Source organism: Oncorhynchus nerka, linkage group LG3 (genome assembly GCF_034236695.1).
Source record: "Oncorhynchus nerka isolate Pitt River linkage group LG3, Oner_Uvic_2.0, whole genome shotgun sequence".
Taxonomy (NCBI): domain Eukaryota; kingdom Metazoa; phylum Chordata; class Actinopteri; order Salmoniformes; family Salmonidae; genus Oncorhynchus; species Oncorhynchus nerka.
The window spans coordinates 41,640,652-41,656,491 of NC_088398.1; the positions used below are offsets into that span (position 1 = coordinate 41,640,652).

Sequence of the window (15,840 nt, forward strand, 5' to 3'; positions counted from 1 at the left end):
CCCAGTCAGTCACGCTCGTTATCTTCCCTATAGGTGGGACAACACTCCAATGGAGGAGGCCTTGCACTTTGGCCATCACGACGTGGTCACCATCCTCCAGGACTATCAAAACAAGTACAACCCACAAGAGGCCCCCAAGAAGGAGGGCAAGGAGACGACGGAGAACAACCTGGACGGCCTGCTGTAGTGTAGCCTTGCGAGCCAGCAGGTGGCACCACGCTGCTTTTATATCATCTCTACTATACTAGACTGCTGTTTTTGTGGTGGGATACGCTTTTTGGAGTGACTTCTTTTTTTTTTTGGTCGACTTTGTATGATGTCGTATTTCTGAACTGTGTGTTTGATTGAACGTGTGTTTTTTTAAATATATTTTTTTATACTCCCTTTTACCGTAAGCGTTTTGCTTTACCTTTGTCGTGCGCTTTGCTCCTTTTGCGACCGTGTTGCTTACTTTTGCTGTATCTTGTCTCTCTTCCATCACCAAGTATGTGTGGTGTGTGTTAGGGTCCCAAATCAAAGTGCACAATCTGAATTGAATCTTTGTGACAATGGTGTACAATTATAAAGTGATATTATTATACATATTCTCCTACATGTAAATTGTATATTTATGTACTGTTGAAAGTTAGTTAATTTCATGATATCAAGGACCAATATTTCCTGTAGTAGATCATCTAGCAGTTTGGTCTTCTTCCTGGAGAGCCACAATGTCCAGTAATCTTTGGCCAAATCAGGCACTCTCTATGGAGTGATATGATGTTGGCACTAAAGTCACTCCGTACCATTCTAGCTACAGTGCTTCTTTTAATGCCTGGTTGGACAGTTAAATAAACGGTAGGACATGATGGGCCACCACTAGGGTAGAAGCACTATATGGTCCTGTAACCGCCTTAGTCACATGTAAAGGATGCCAGATGTTACCAGACTTCCTATGCTTCCACTAATCCGGGTTCAGACTTGTCTTGGTCTTTTTATCAACCCTACTGCATAGGAACTATATGCGCTTTCATTTCAATATCATTTTTCTGTACTTTGACTTTGTTTGGGAAGAGCTCAAGAACCTCTTTAATTTGTATATATTTTTTTGGTCTGTTTTTCTGTATTTTCTCATTTATGACAGTGGAATTGTACTTCCCTATAGCTAAATACTGTATGTAATGCGCACAACACAGACGGTTGTCTGTTTGTAGAGAGGTCTTTAAATCAGGAACTGCCGACACAACGGGGGTATCTGCGTCTCCATGATTAAAACACTAGTCTGCCGACACACAGAATACTTTCTATCAAACCAATACAACAGGACTAAAGCCTACAAGTAAACCATCTACCCACTCTTCATCGGAAGCACTTTTCTGAAAGGAGGAAACCAATTGGACGTGTTTTGTGTAAAAGAGCGGGCTAACGTGTTAAATACATAAACATATGGCAGTTGACATGAATATTGTCAAAGAGAATCCTCTTGGATGTCATTTTTTATGAATAAGCGTGTGCCTGTGGCCAGGAATCAATTTCCCCACAGTAGTTAAGATCAGCTGGTGTGTAAAGGACCATATAACACAAGATAAACTAGGCTTAATTCAGGATTGGAATTATTAGCGTAGTCATATTCCATTTAATTTCCAAAGAGTCTTAAGAGATGAATGGAAAGTCCAGAATGACTTATTGTATTTGTATGTTATGCTTTGCTACTTGAATATGCACAGTAGCGTTGTATCCTTGACAGGTGCAACAACAGTTGGTTGATTTAGTGTGTCAGTTTTGTGCATAGCCACTCATGAGGTCCAATATGAATGTCAGATCCATCCACTTGAGGAGTGACGCACAGTATGACATGAGCGATACCAAAAACATAACCACTTGCAGTCAATTTACAACCTGTTTTTATTTATTTTTTAAATTGATGTTAACATGAATGTTAAGACCGCATGAAGCAATACTGTACAATAGATCAAATTATAAATGAACAACAGTGGTATATATTTTTTTCCCATAAGACCGATGTAGCATAAAGAACAGCTTCATTGACACAATGGGGAATAACCTTACGCAACGTTCTAATCCAGATAACGAATACACAGATGGAAAATCAAGTGGATTGGAAAGCTCTGTCCTCTATGTACATAACATCTCTACCACTACTTGTTGGTCTCTGTAAGGCAACGTGGCCGGTTTTCAGCAACTCCCCAGATCTGTCTGAGACGGTGACATTGTGTATAGAAAAATGTTCAAATGAAAGCCAAAGAATGATAACGGAACACGTTGCCACAGAAACTCGACCTCCTTCACCACTCCCAGTAGTCCGGGAAACACAAGACCTGAACCCTCCAATCAATCACCTCCAAAACACTGTCGTATCCGTGACATACAGGGAAAGGTCTCAAAATCAGACATTGGTTTTGCTATTGTTGATTCAGTGAAAGGTAACCTTGCCTGTGATCTGAACTTGTCAGCTGCGAACACAATATTGTGGTTTGCAGAAGACCGGTGTTTGAACCTCTGTAGGTCATATGGACAGATGGTTCAAGTCAGGTGTCACCAGTAGTTGCAGACCAGTCTAAAGTTCCAACTAAAGACAGTTCTGAATGTATTGCTAAACACGGATGTCCTTTTCTGTTCATATTTTAGGGTATAGTTGATGTGCAGATGTGCGATTGCTCCTGGCAGTGGAATATATACACACATTTATTTTAATAAACAAGGTTAAATAAATTAAAGCTATTCAGGCATGTGTGAGCCCTCTTCTTTGTCCTTAAATTAAACAGTGAAGTCCAAACATTTACCATTCATTTCTATTGGGCACAAAATTATCGAACAACCAAAACAAACAGCAAATGCATACAAGTGTGAGGAGTCACAAGCTTGGAATCATTGCGTGCTCGGATTATGGGACCAAATTCTAAACTTGAATACTTAAATTCACATAAGGGAATTTGTCACATTAACTTTTGGTCCCCTAAAATTAAGGGACTATGTGCAAAAAGAGCTGTAATTTCTAAACGGTTCCCTCTATGTATGAAAATACCCTCAAATTAAAAGCTGACAGACTACACTTTATTCATTGTATCATTTCAAACCCATGGTGCTGGAGTACAGAGCCAAAACAACAACAAATGTGTCAAATGTCCCAATATTTTTGAAGCTCACTGTATAACAGCTTAACCATTTCACACTACATATGCATTCACAAAATATTATCCGGTCACACAGAATGACATTCCTTAATACAAACAGCTGGACTTGAAGCCCCAAAATCTCATGCATGTACATTAAAATGACAGACTACATATGTATACAGTTTTAGTTGTATTTACAAAGGAAACCCAACAAATCTCTTCAATTTAATCAACATCTTCAGATCAGTTCGGTGCAGAGGGGTAACAAGTTTTCCAAGGGGCGCTGCCTGAAGAGGGCAGGTTAGTTTGGGAAAGCTTTGCACATCTGTAGGGAGAGGGACATGAGAAATACCAGAATCAATGACAATGGGCTGCATCTCAATAGTGGAATGCTGCACTTTTGTGATTGCATTGAGTGTGTACTCTCACATTGTAAAAATGCATGAATTATCCTTACATGAAAGGTTTGGAAATACATGCTCTAGCTATGATGCTAGTCCAGCTGTCTGGCTTGAAACCTACCATAGTCGGCTGGTGTTGCCCTTATTGAAACCTACCACAACAATTGCATACTCTTTCTCCTTGTCTCCTTCTCAAAACCCATTGGAGGTCAGGGAGTTGGGACCTCTGGCTTTGTCATCCAATGGGTTTTGAGAAGGATTCGAGGAGAAAGTATGCAATTGAGATCTTCCCATCGTCTCTAATATGTGTGCGGCTGGTGCTGTCTGGCTGAAACCTACCACAGTATCAATCTCAGCAGGGTTAATAATCCTGGTCAGCTCTCCGTACACTTCAGCACTCATGGGCATCATGGTGTCCTGTAGTCTGGAGTGGCTGAGGAGAAACCCAACCAGCAGAAAATATCAACTTTAGACATGAATAACTCAAATCAATAAAACTCAAATCTAGAGGTAATTTGGCATTTACTGTACCTTTGTGTTATCATTATTTATTTACACCTTCATTTTACCTTTCATTGTACTTTGGGCTAGGTGGGTGTGTGTGATCTAAAACCAATGAACACTAGAAGGTGTTTCATAACAAGAATCACACTTACATTTCAGACACAGAGATAAGCTCCCTCTTAACGTAGCCAGCATCAGACTCACTCTCCATTTCCATTGGCTCAGCGGCTGGGAAGGTCGAAGGTTATACACGTTTAGGGATCATAAAATCAGAACCAAGACATTACCAGTGGCCAGTATTTCAAATGGGAAAAATTGTGGCACAACAAAATATGAAAAAGTATGCAGTGAACATTGTGTAGAAATAGCTTTAACTGGAATTGGAAGTCCACATCACCATTTTGACCTTTTTAACTACTCATTTTGACCTTTTTAACTATGTTTGGGCTGCGGTCGAGTGTTAGTGACCTTCTGTGGGGCGGCTGTAGTAGCGTGCTAAGGCGCTGTCTTTGGGGATCCTGGGGTAGAGGTAGACCAGAGGGTTCTCAGGGATGTTCTCGGCAGCCATCACCTTGTAGTTGTGGAGGATGTCAGGGAAAGAGACGGCGGCCAGCTCCTTCTTAGTGTAGGGCTCCACCGTGTGGAAATGGACATCTGCATGTTCATAGTTATACATAAATGAACACACATAATGTGATAAGCGAATGTGTTCGCAGTCAGATTACCTGGTAAAATACTACAAAACGGAAACCCATCTACAAGGAGAGAGACGGACACACATTCATAATGTGTAAAAGAAACGACAAAAACATGTGTCTGTCTGCATGGGTATGTATGTATAGGCCATCATTGTAAATAAGATTTTGTTCTTAACTGACTTGCCTACTTAAATATAGGTTAAATAAATGTTACAGTATAGCTACAAACACACACACACACACACACCGTTATTGGAGTGCTCCACCCAGGTAAAGGTGACGGCTCCCTCCCGGCTGCTCTCGCTGAAACGCAGCAGGAAAGTCCCAGGCTCCTTGTCCTTCAGCAGGGCCTTCTCTCTCTCCTTACTGACAAAGCCCATGATACACCTACATCCCAGAGATTCAATGGATTATAGCACAATAATGTCACTTTTCACAAAACCTAGGCTTCAGACCTAGGCTTCAGAAAGGCCTACTGAAGAAATGCGAGTTTGAGCGGTGTGTTGGCGAGGTACTCTAGACGTATTCAGACAATGTGAAAATCAAAGCTCTTACCCGTCATTCCACAAACACATGAGGTGTCTCTTGATCAGGTCCAGGATTCCATCGATCCACAGCCAGAAGGGAAAGCCCTTCTCGTTCACATTCTGCTCAGGCAAAGATGCACTTACTACACAGATCATAGTAAAACACAGGGGTTGGCCAAAACGCCAAACTTAAAGTGCGATGCTCACCTTGCAGAACATGGTCCAGGGGATGAGTCCATTAGGATTTCCTACAGCCTCTCGACCTGTCACAGGAGCATCCTAGTATTATTGGTTAACTTTAATGGAATGACCTTAGCGTACACTTATGAGCATTACATGGACACATGTCATAAGCTGTTTACATAACACTTGACATTTTTTGTCATTTTGCAGACGCTCTTATCCAGAGCGACTTACAGTTAGCGCATTCATCTTAAGTTAGCTCGGTGGGTCACGGGAGCCGGAGCTTGGACTGGGCTGAGCGGGAGGGCCCAAAGACCAGAGGTGGCAGAACGGAGTGCTCATATTGGGGTGTAGGGTTTGAGAATAGCCTGAAAGTAACGAGGGCAGTTCCTTTGCTGCTCCATAGGCAAGCACCATGGTCTTGTAGTGGATACGAGTTTCGACTGGAAAGTATCGGAGTGTGCGAAGTAGCGGGGTGACATTGGAGAACTTGGGAAGGTTGAAAACCAGGCAGGCTGCAGCGTTCTGGATAAGTTGCAGGGGTTTGATGGCAGGAGATGACAATTGCCTGGATTAGGTTGCGATTGAGGTGGTGGGCCAACATCCAAGCTGGGTGTTGCCACCTGGGTGTCAGAAGGGGGGAGGGTGGAGAAAAGTAGTAGAGTGTCATCCGCATATCAATGATATGATGGAGCCGAGTGACTCGGTGTATAGGATAAGAGGAGAGGGCCTAGAACCGAGCCGTGGGGGACACCAGTAGTAAGAGTATGTGGTGCAGACAACAGATCCTCCATGTCACCTGGTAGGAGCTGCCTGACAGGTAGGATGCAATCCAATAGTGTGCAGCGCCTGAGACGCCCAGCCCTGAAAGGGTGGAGAGGAGGATTGGATGGGTGTCGAAGACAGCAGATAGATCTAGGAGGATGTGAACAGAGGAGACAGAGTCAGCTTTGCCAGTGCGGAGCGCCTCCGTGACAAAGAGAAGAGCAGTCTCGGTTGAGTGACCCGTCTTGAAGCCTGACTGGTTAGGGTAAAGAAGATTGTTCTGAGAGAGGTAGTGAGGGAGTTGATCAGAGACAGCACATTCAAGTGTTTGGGAAAGAAAAGAAAGGGATACAGGTCTAGAGTTTTTTTTTTTACGTCAGATGGGGTTGAGTGTTGGTTTCTTGAGGAGGGGAACGACTCGGGCCATTTTGAAGTCGGATGGGACGCAGCAAGTGGTCAGAGATGAGTTGAGGAGGGAAGTGAGGAATGTTGATGTTACTTTTTTATATGGTGAATAGATCTTAAGCAACAATTGCATTGTTTGCCATTATTTAAGATTAGTTAGCTAAATCAATTGGCCACCTAAACTCACTTGCCAGACATAAATGTCAAGAAAAACTATTGGCCATCTCACCTACAGTTGAAATCAAAAGTTTACATATACCTTAGCCAAAAACATTTAAACTCAGTTTTTCACAATTCCTGACATTCAATCCTAAAAATTAAAAAGTAAAAATTCCCTGTCCTTAGGTCAGTTAGGATCACCACTTTATTTTAAGAATGTGAAATGTCAGAGAGAACTATTTATTTCTTTCATCACATTCCCAGTGGGTCAGAAGTTTACATACACTCAATTAGTATTTGGTAGCATTGCTTTTAAATTGTTTAACTTGGGTCAAACATTTCAGAATCTTGGCCCATTCCTCCTGACAGAGCTGGTGTAACTGAGTCAGGTTTGTGGGCCTACTTGCTCACACATGCTTTTTCAGTTCTGCCCACAAATTTTCAATGGGACTAAGGTCAAGGCTTTGTGATGGCCACTCCAATACCTTGACTTTGTTGTCCTTAAGCCATTTTGCCACAACTTTGGAAGTATGCTTGGGGTCATTGTCCATTTGGAAGACCCATTTGCGACCAAGCGTTAACTTCCTAACTGATGTCTTGAGATGTTGCTTCAATATATCCAAATAATTTTCCTCCCTCATGTGGCCATCTATTTTGTGAAGTGCACCAGTCCCTCCTGCAGCAAAGCACCCCCACAATATGATGCTGCCACCCCCATGGGATGGTATTCTTTGGCTTGCAAGACTCCTCCTTTTTCCTCCAAACATAACAATGGTCATTATGGCCAAACAGTTCTATTTTTGTTTCATCAGACCAGAGGACATTTCTCCAAAAAGTATGATCTTTTGAGCGGTAAGACCACTGCGTGGTCCCATGGTGTATTTGCATACTATTGTTTGTACAGATGAACGTGGTACCTTCAGGCGTTTGGAAATTGCTCCCAAGGATGAACCAGACTTGTGGAGGTCTACAATTTTTTTTCTGAGGCTGATTTCTTTAGATTTTCCCATGATGTCAAGCAAAGAGGTACTGAGTTGGAAAGTAGGCCTTGAAATACATCCACAGGTACACCTCCAATTGACTCAAATGATGTCAATTAGCCTATCAAAGCTTCTAAAGCCCTCGCGTCATTTTCTGGAATTTTACAAGCTGTTTAAAGGCAGTGAACTTAGTGTATGTAAACTTCTAGAATTGTGATACAGTGAATTATATGTGAAATAATCTGTCTAAACAATTGTGGCAAAAATGACTTGTGTCATGCACAAATTAGATGTCCTAACCGACTTGCCAAAACTATAGTTTGTTAACAAGAAATTCGTGGAGTGGTTGAAAAACAAGTTTTAATGACTCCAACCTAAGTGTATGTGAACTAGTTTTAATGACTCCAACCTAAGTGTATGTAAACTTCAGACTTCAACTGTATTCATGTCTAACCAACCAAATGCGCCTTTATATCACAGACGGCTTTGCGGTGGTTGGGTCGTGGCACAAAACCACTCCTAGTCACAATACGATCTCCCTCTCCCAGACTCACCCAGGAGCTTGTCTCCCAGCATGCTCAGCTGCTCGTCGTTGAGGCCTCGCTTGGTTACGGAGGAGAACTGCCAACTCAGCACCTTCGACAACTGGCTCCAGGTGGCCTGGGACGGGCTCAGGAAGAACAGCAGATTCTGAAGGAGGAAAGAGAGGGACAGAGATGATCAGCTGAGCTGGGGTGGAACAAATGCCTGCACATCCAGTAACTCTTCAGAAATTGGCAGCCCATGGATCACATGACGGAAGAAAGCAGGAAAGGAAATATTTTGTGAGGTGAGAGGAGATGAGTACCTTGGACTCACTGGTCAGCATGTTGTACCACATGACAGAGGCCCAGGCGCTGGGCAGCTGGCTAATGTTGGAGATGACCACAATGGGCAGGGACGTCGTCTGGACACACATACGCATTCACGCACACACACACACAGTCAGAAGGGAAAAGGGACATCAGTAGACAATAAGGTACCTTGGTACGTACTATTTATAAATATTGCTACCATGACTGTATACCATGTTTAGTAAAAGCTCCACAAAGTAGACTGTTGTTCTCACCTCCAGGTTGACCTGGAGTCCTGGCTGAGTGAGTTGTGTCTCAAAGCTGATGGAGTGGAGCTCCTCTGTCACTATGAGAGGACCCTGAGTGGACACACACACGCAGGCTTTCTTTTGACAACGATGATAAGCTATTAAAAGACTGTAGCTTAGCTTAGATACAGCATTACCACACGTATAATGATTCAAATGAAAATAATTGTTATATTTCCTTACGTCGTTTGTTCTGTTGCCTGTAGCCTTTTGCTCCTTTAGTTGCTGGGGAAGAAAATAATTGTAGTTGAGATGCCACCTGCAGCACACAAATATCGGTATGGCATTTACAGTGTACTGTACACTGAGTCTAGAAAACATTATGAACACCTGCTCTTTCCATTACATCGACTGACCTGGTGAATACAGGTGAAAGCGATGATCCCTTATTGATGTCACTTGTTAAATAAACTTCAATCGGTGTAGATGAAGGGGAGGAGACGGGTTAAATAAGGATTTTTAAGCCTTGAGACAATTGAGCCATGGATTGTGTGTATGTGCCATTCAGAGGGTAAATGGAGGGTGAATGGGCAAGACAAAAGTGTTAAGTGCCTTTGAACGGGATATGGTAGTAGGTGCCAGGCGCACCGGTTTGTGTCAAGAACTGCAACGCTGCTGGAGATTTCACGCTCAACATTTTCTCGTGTGTATCTAGAATGGTCCACCGACCAAAGGACATCTAGCCAACTTGACACAACTGTGGGAAGCATTGGAGTCAACATGGGCCAGCATCCCTGTGGAACGCTCTCGACACCCTGTATAGTCCATACCCAGACAAATTGAGTCTGTTCTGAGGGCAAACGCAATATTAAAAAAGGTGTTCTTAATGTTTTGTACACTCAGTGTATATTGCTGTGACCAGTGGTCGGTACAGTATTAGGGGACTCCAAACCGAGTCGCCTGACCCCAAGGCAAGAACGCTTACCACAACCCACTCTCTTAGGAGAGTTCGTAACAGACTAACGACCACTACAATTTGGCCAGACAAATTTTTTCAGTCAGAGCGTCTGGATTATGGAGCACCCTGCCAACCAGTGTGACAGAGTGCAGTACCTTTGAAAGCGCCAAAGCAAACCTGAAAAAGTGGCTAAAGGCAAACCAGTCATGTGAACATTAAGACATTCTGACTCTTAAGATGCCCGCTACTGTAGGACCAAGGGACATTTAAACTGTTATGTAATATTATAATTATATTGTTTATTGTTGCATATTTAGATTATTAATATATACAGTGTGTATATATATACATAACAGTGTGTTATATTGTAGCATTGTAATGACATATTGATGTTGACTGTTTCCTGCCCAGGGAATACAGATGAAAACAAGCCATCTAGCTATATCTGGTGCAATGGCATGTTGTACATGGTCCCTGACAAATAAATACAATTATTAAATACAGGATATGACACAACGACATTGCATCAATTCATACCAGGTGTCTGAATTCTGCTGCCAAGCTTCCATTGGACTCCTCCATGTTCATAACTTTAGTATTAGTTCCAAAGATGTTGAATTTCCGGAACCTGGACAATGACATCAATTTAGAAGAAATATAATCACGTCGAGGCTTTTTCAGGTATAGGTTGTAAAACGAAGAGCAAATTCATTCCTACCCTTTCACTGCATTCCTCTCAGTCACGTCCCTAAAGAAAGACAACCCACATCAGTGACTCAAGCTTTGACTCTTGTCATTGATAAAAATCGAATTCATTACTTCCGAACGTGCGGTGTCATCTTAATACCTTCGAGGTAAAAGGTTACAGAATCAAGAATACTCTCAGGGCAGGTCACTTCTAGAACACATTCACTTACTTGTCAAACAGAGCTTTGACTTTGAACTGGTAGTTCAACTCCTGAAGCTTCACCAGCAGTCTGGGGATAACATTGACACAAGATTGTTCAAATAAGGTTGTTCAGGTTTGCAGGCTTTTGCTCCAGCCCTGCTATTGAATTGAATGTATTTTGACATATACAACAAAATGCACAATGTGGACCCAGAGGATATCACTTGAAGGTATTAATTAAAAACACTGGGTTTCCAAAGTGGTCATCGATGGTAAAAATAACACATATGATTAAAAGACAAGACAAAATTACAAAACAGCCATAAATCCTAAAAATTGCCACTATTCACTGTGCTTCTCCCCTCCAAAAAAATCAACCATATTAATTTCACATTAAAACAATCTATTAATTGCACATCATAATGATCCTTGAAATAAATACAACTGGCCAGCAGTAGGGGGCACAAGGGGCAGTGGAGTGGTTTCTCTTAGTAGACAACCTTGTCCAAAAAAAGAAAAAAAAAAAAAAAAGAAAAAAAACCTTGGTCTGCTTTTTAAAAGCTATTTTTACTTTTTATTTGCTTGGTCTCCAAGGGAAGGCTATTCCATAGACAAATGCCTGTATGGAAAAACGCGCTCCTCGCAGTACTGTTTACTATTGGATTTTACAAGACATAACACTAGCTCTGGAATTGTGACTGTGTTGGTTATAGACCATATCAATGTGGTTTTTCCATGTAACCTGGGGCATGATCATTTAAGATGTCAAACGCATGATTAAGTTTAAGTTGGTCCACTCTGGAGTCCAAAGGCAACAAGCCCACCTCCCGGAACTCTTGTACTCCTCTGTGGGTCCTAGAGGGGACATTCAGCATACCTGATAACATATAACCCAGCGGATTCTACTAACTAATCAATACAGTATTGCACATTGAGTTTGGAGTGTGTGTGTCACTGGTGCCCCCACCTGATTTTGACAGTGAACTGCACCCCAGTCTTCAGCACCAGAGGTCTTTGGGGGTGAGTGGGCATACAGGGCTGTCTCTCCACCACGATAGAACTGAAAGACAGACACCACAGAAACATACTCTCAATCATCTGATAGTCACACTCCTATGGCACTCCACTAAAGCCTAGTCTAGACATTAACTCTGGGAGCTAACTCTAGTCTTCTGGGATGTAATCAGGAACCAAACAGGGAGAACCCTACTTGAATTTGTCCAGCGGAAACTCTAGTTTTTACACCAAAAAGTTTTCTGTTTGTAACGGTTTGGACTAATGATCACACCCCAAATCTCAGGCAAGGTTACCTTTCATGCGAGAGTAGTTCACTGAACCCACTCTGCTACATAATAATTATAGATAATAATGCCACTTAGCAGATGCTTTTGTCCAAAGAAACTTACTAAACATGTGTATTAGGGTTTAATATTTTCCCGAAAAACTACATTCCTAAAACCATCCTGGTAATATTCCCGTTCAAACCGGAAAAGCTATTTAAAATCATATAATTCCAGTGATTATTTTTATTTCTAAATATGGACAGGAATTTCATGGTTTCTTGTTTTGTATTAGTCACAATTGAATCAACTCACAGTTCTGTCAAAAAGTCACCACACAACACAATTAGTTAATTTAACCTAGTTTAAATCTAGGCCTAAAATGTTGGTGTATTGGGATTGCGCCGCAGAGGATTATGGGGATTGTATGTTCTAGATAAATGGTTGATCTGACTCCGGTCTCCCATATTAAAATTACTGAATTGTTATAAAGACGTGGTTATGAAACCCACAAGACATAAAAGATTGGCGACGTGTAAGTCTGAACCTATGGGAACATATTCTGTCTGGAAGTCATTTTTTTACATGTTTAAAAATGTTATTTCCCATGCTGCACAGTGTATTGCTAACCGAGGCAAGTGCATAGTTGAGATAGCATTGTCATGGGATGTCAGAAAAGTATTTGAGACTGATGTTGGAGTGGGAAAACAACATGATAAAAGGGAGGAATAAATAAATAAATAATAATAATAAATAAGTGAGTAAAGGAAAGGACATTTATTAAACTGTGAAGACAAACAGAATAAATGAGCTTGATAGCAGATAACCATAGACTTCCAGTCATTGTGCTAACGCTAGTTAGCACTAGCTCACGAAACTACCTCCAACTTCCTTCATACTGGACATAGAGACATAAAAATGGTATCCACAAGTTAATCTAACTCTGGGGAAGTAGATAAAGGGCCTTATTGCCACAATCCTGAGGTATCCCTTTAAAAATAATGGTGGAATCAGGATATATGGGAGACTTCAAAGTCACAGTTAACCCGGTGTTGTCTGCTGAGCAGTATCCGCTACCACACATTGACAACCTTTTTGCGGGTTTAGCTGGAAGTCAAAAGTTCAGCGCAAGTAGACTTCGCAGAAGTCGATTTTAAGATGCACGTGGATGAAAAGTCAAAAGGAACTGCTGATCGTCGTGACACACAAGGGGGTTTTCAGGTACTGTCATCTACCGTTTGGAATCACAAGTGTGCCAGTACTGTTCCAGAGGGAGATGGACCAGATCTTGAGTGGATTGCCAGGAGTACAATACTACCTGGATGACATCCTCGTTTACTGGGAAAGACGAAGAGGACTACCTCCGAACTTGGATGCGACCTTGCAGAGATTGAAGGACTTACAGGCTGTGAGTTCGTACGGTCAAATGTGCATTCTTCCAATCATCAGTTGAATACGTTGGACAGGTCATCGACGCCTGAGGCCTTCACAAGGATCCATCCAAGGTCAAGGTTATTTTGGACACCCCAGTTCCTAAGAATGTGAGCCAACTATGTTTTTTTCCTGGGGTTACCGAATTTCTACGGACGCTTTATCCCAAGCTTAGCAACAAAGCTGAATCTGCTGCATCAGTTGTTTTGTCAGGACAAAACATGGAAATGGACAGAACAATGCGAGGAAGCATTCATGAAAACACCTGAAATCTGAAGCACTGGCACACTTCGAGCCGTCAATGACCATCCAACGAGCTTGTGATGTTAAACCCATATGGTGTGGGAGCAGTTGTGTCCCACATCATGCCTTCAGGTGAAGAGAAGCCGATCGCTTTCGTATTGAGAGCAGTGAACAATGCAAAAAGTAACTACGCACAGATAGAACGAGAAACCCTAGGTATCATTTTTGGAGTGCGTCAGTTTCACCAGTATCTGTACAGGAGGAAGTTCACCCTTCTTGCAGATCATTGTTCGCTGACCAGCATCATTGGACCGCATTCTGGTATTCTGTCCCTTGCTGTAAGCAGAACGCAAAACGTGGGCTCTGTTAATGTCAGCGCACACCTACGATATCAAGTACCACAAGTCAAAACTGCATTGCAACCCTGATGGACTCAGATGGACAACTCAGACGAAGTCACCCAAGTGGATATCTTCTACCTCAGATTAGTGGAAAATGCACCAGTCATTTCAACACAAGTGCGTAGAAACACTAGAAATTACTCAGTGTTATCTGAAGTAATGGACATTGCCATCAAAAGTAAGGCTGCAGGAGATGCTCCAGAACTGAAACCGTACCTTTCCAGGAGAACTGAGCTGTCAGTACATCTGGTCGTCTGCTGTGGGGGAGGAGAGTTATCATTCCGCCTTCGCTGAGGATACCAGTGTTGCAACAACTACACTCAGGTCATTGTGAAATTGCACAAAGCTACTTCTGGTGGCATGGATTGGATGGAAGCATTGAGGAGAAAGCAAAAACATGCTCCTCATGTCAGAAGGTTCGCAACGTACCTCAACTTCATCCGTGGGATTGGCCGAAGGAAGCATGGCAACGTGTACACGTCGACTTTGCAGGTCCATTCGAAAAGACAAAATGTTTCCCGTGGTCTTTGATGCTCACAGCAAGTGGCCAGAGGTTGCCATCATGAAGCCTACTACTGCTGAGAAGACCATCGAGAAGCTTGGAAAAGTGTTTAGTCAGTTTGGATCGCCACTCCAACTCATTAGCGACAACGGACCGCAGCTAGTGCCCTAAGAAATGACTACATTCCTACATGTGAATGGCGTACGGCAGGTCCGCCCCACGTACCACGCATCTACCAATGGGCTGGCAGAGAGGTTCGTACAGACCATGAAACATGCCTTAAAAGTGTTTCAGGGTCAAGGGACACTGCAACAATGCTTGAACAGCTTAATGCTATCCCACAGGAACACGCCTCACGCAACCACCAAGGCTTCGCCTGCATCGCTACTCAAGAAGAGAGCGTTACGCACAAGCTTCGACCTACTCAAACCTCAGAACTCAAAGGAGGCAGTGCGAAGTCAACATGTCAAATCAAACATTATGAACAAAGGGCAGAGATTTTAATCCTGGAGACTGTCTTTGCTAAGAACTACCTCGACGGACAAAAGTGGGTTCCTGCTACAGTCATTGCTCCGACTGGTCCTGTGTTCTACACTGTCCAGACTGCAGAGGATGTCATCTGGAAAAGGCACACACATCAGTTAAAGTTGAGTAATGCCACACCGACAGAACCACCAGTCGTGAGTGGTCCAGAACTGTTACTGGGTGACACCCTGACCCAGCAGTAGTCACCTAGGGGCTCACAGTCACCTTCTCAGGACTGTTGTTCATAATGGGGACAATTTAAGTAGGAAAAGGAGGAGATGTGGTGTATTGGGGTTGTGCCACAGAGCATCATGGGGGTTGCATGTTGAGACCAAACACGTTCTAGATACATTTTTGAACACATTCCTGTCTCCAGACTCATCATTATTGAATTGTTATAAAGACGTGGTTATGAAGCCCAGGAGACATAGCAAAAATATGATGAGGTTATTAGCCTACAGCCTAGTGAAAATGTCATTGGTTTTACATGTCAGCCAGCTGGTTGGCCCTTTTCCATCCCCTTGCTATCAGGGGGATTTCGTAAGGTCGTGGTATTGTGGTGACTTTATCATAGGGAACAACATATTGGATTCTCCGCTAAACAGACATGCAAATAGGCCTAGTAGTGGCGACTCAATAACAAGGATAGCACACGTGCACTATTTTTGTTATTGTAACATCATTGATCAATGTTGCCAATGTCTATTTCCTCCAGCACATTTGTGGACACAATGTACCAGACATTTTGATAACAGTGAGTAGCTGCAGTTTATGTTTTGAGACTCTGCCAGTGCC

At 42.6% G+C, this 15,840-nt stretch overlaps 2 protein-coding genes across 8 annotated transcripts in view; one reads left to right on the forward strand and one right to left on the reverse strand.

Moving 5' to 3' along the window:
* Nucleotides 1-2,718, forward strand: part of LOC115108057 (glutaminase kidney isoform, mitochondrial-like) — a 64,330-nt gene extending 61,612 nt beyond the window's left edge. For all 3 annotated transcript variants that reach the window (XM_029631979.2, XM_029631988.2, XM_029632006.2), the window contains exon 18: nt 34-2,718. In XM_029631979.2, the coding sequence (XP_029487839.1) occupies nt 34-187 (154 nt within the window). In that variant the 3' untranslated portion in view covers nt 188-2,718. The remainder of the gene's footprint in view (nt 1-33) is intronic.
* Nucleotides 1,864-15,840, reverse strand: part of LOC115108041 (signal transducer and activator of transcription 1-alpha/beta-like) — a 30,279-nt gene continuing 16,302 nt past the window's right edge. For 3 of the 5 annotated variants that reach the window (XM_029631942.2, XM_029631951.2, XM_029631933.2), the window contains exons 10-24: nt 11,631-11,723; nt 10,692-10,751; nt 10,493-10,522; nt 10,312-10,402; nt 9,060-9,101; nt 8,844-8,927; nt 8,583-8,681; nt 8,290-8,425; nt 5,451-5,506; nt 5,272-5,363; nt 4,964-5,103; nt 4,487-4,672; nt 4,171-4,246; nt 3,854-3,947; nt 1,864-3,438 (exon numbers count right to left, since the gene is read on the reverse strand). In XM_029631942.2, coding sequence (XP_029487802.1) covers nt 3,415-3,438; nt 3,854-3,947; nt 4,171-4,246; nt 4,487-4,672; nt 4,964-5,103; nt 5,272-5,363; nt 5,451-5,506; nt 8,290-8,425; nt 8,583-8,681; nt 8,844-8,927; nt 9,060-9,101; nt 10,312-10,402; nt 10,493-10,522; nt 10,692-10,751; nt 11,631-11,723 — 1,303 coding nt within the window. In that variant the 3' untranslated portion in view covers nt 1,864-3,414. Of the gene's footprint in view, nt 3,439-3,853; nt 3,948-4,170; nt 4,247-4,446; nt 4,673-4,963; nt 5,104-5,271; nt 5,364-5,450; nt 5,507-8,289; nt 8,426-8,582; nt 8,682-8,843; nt 8,928-9,059; nt 9,102-10,311; nt 10,403-10,492; nt 10,523-10,691; nt 10,752-11,630; nt 11,724-15,840 lie in introns of those variants that run through there. The other 2 variants (XR_003860294.2, XM_029631961.2) reach the window with 2 other exon arrangements.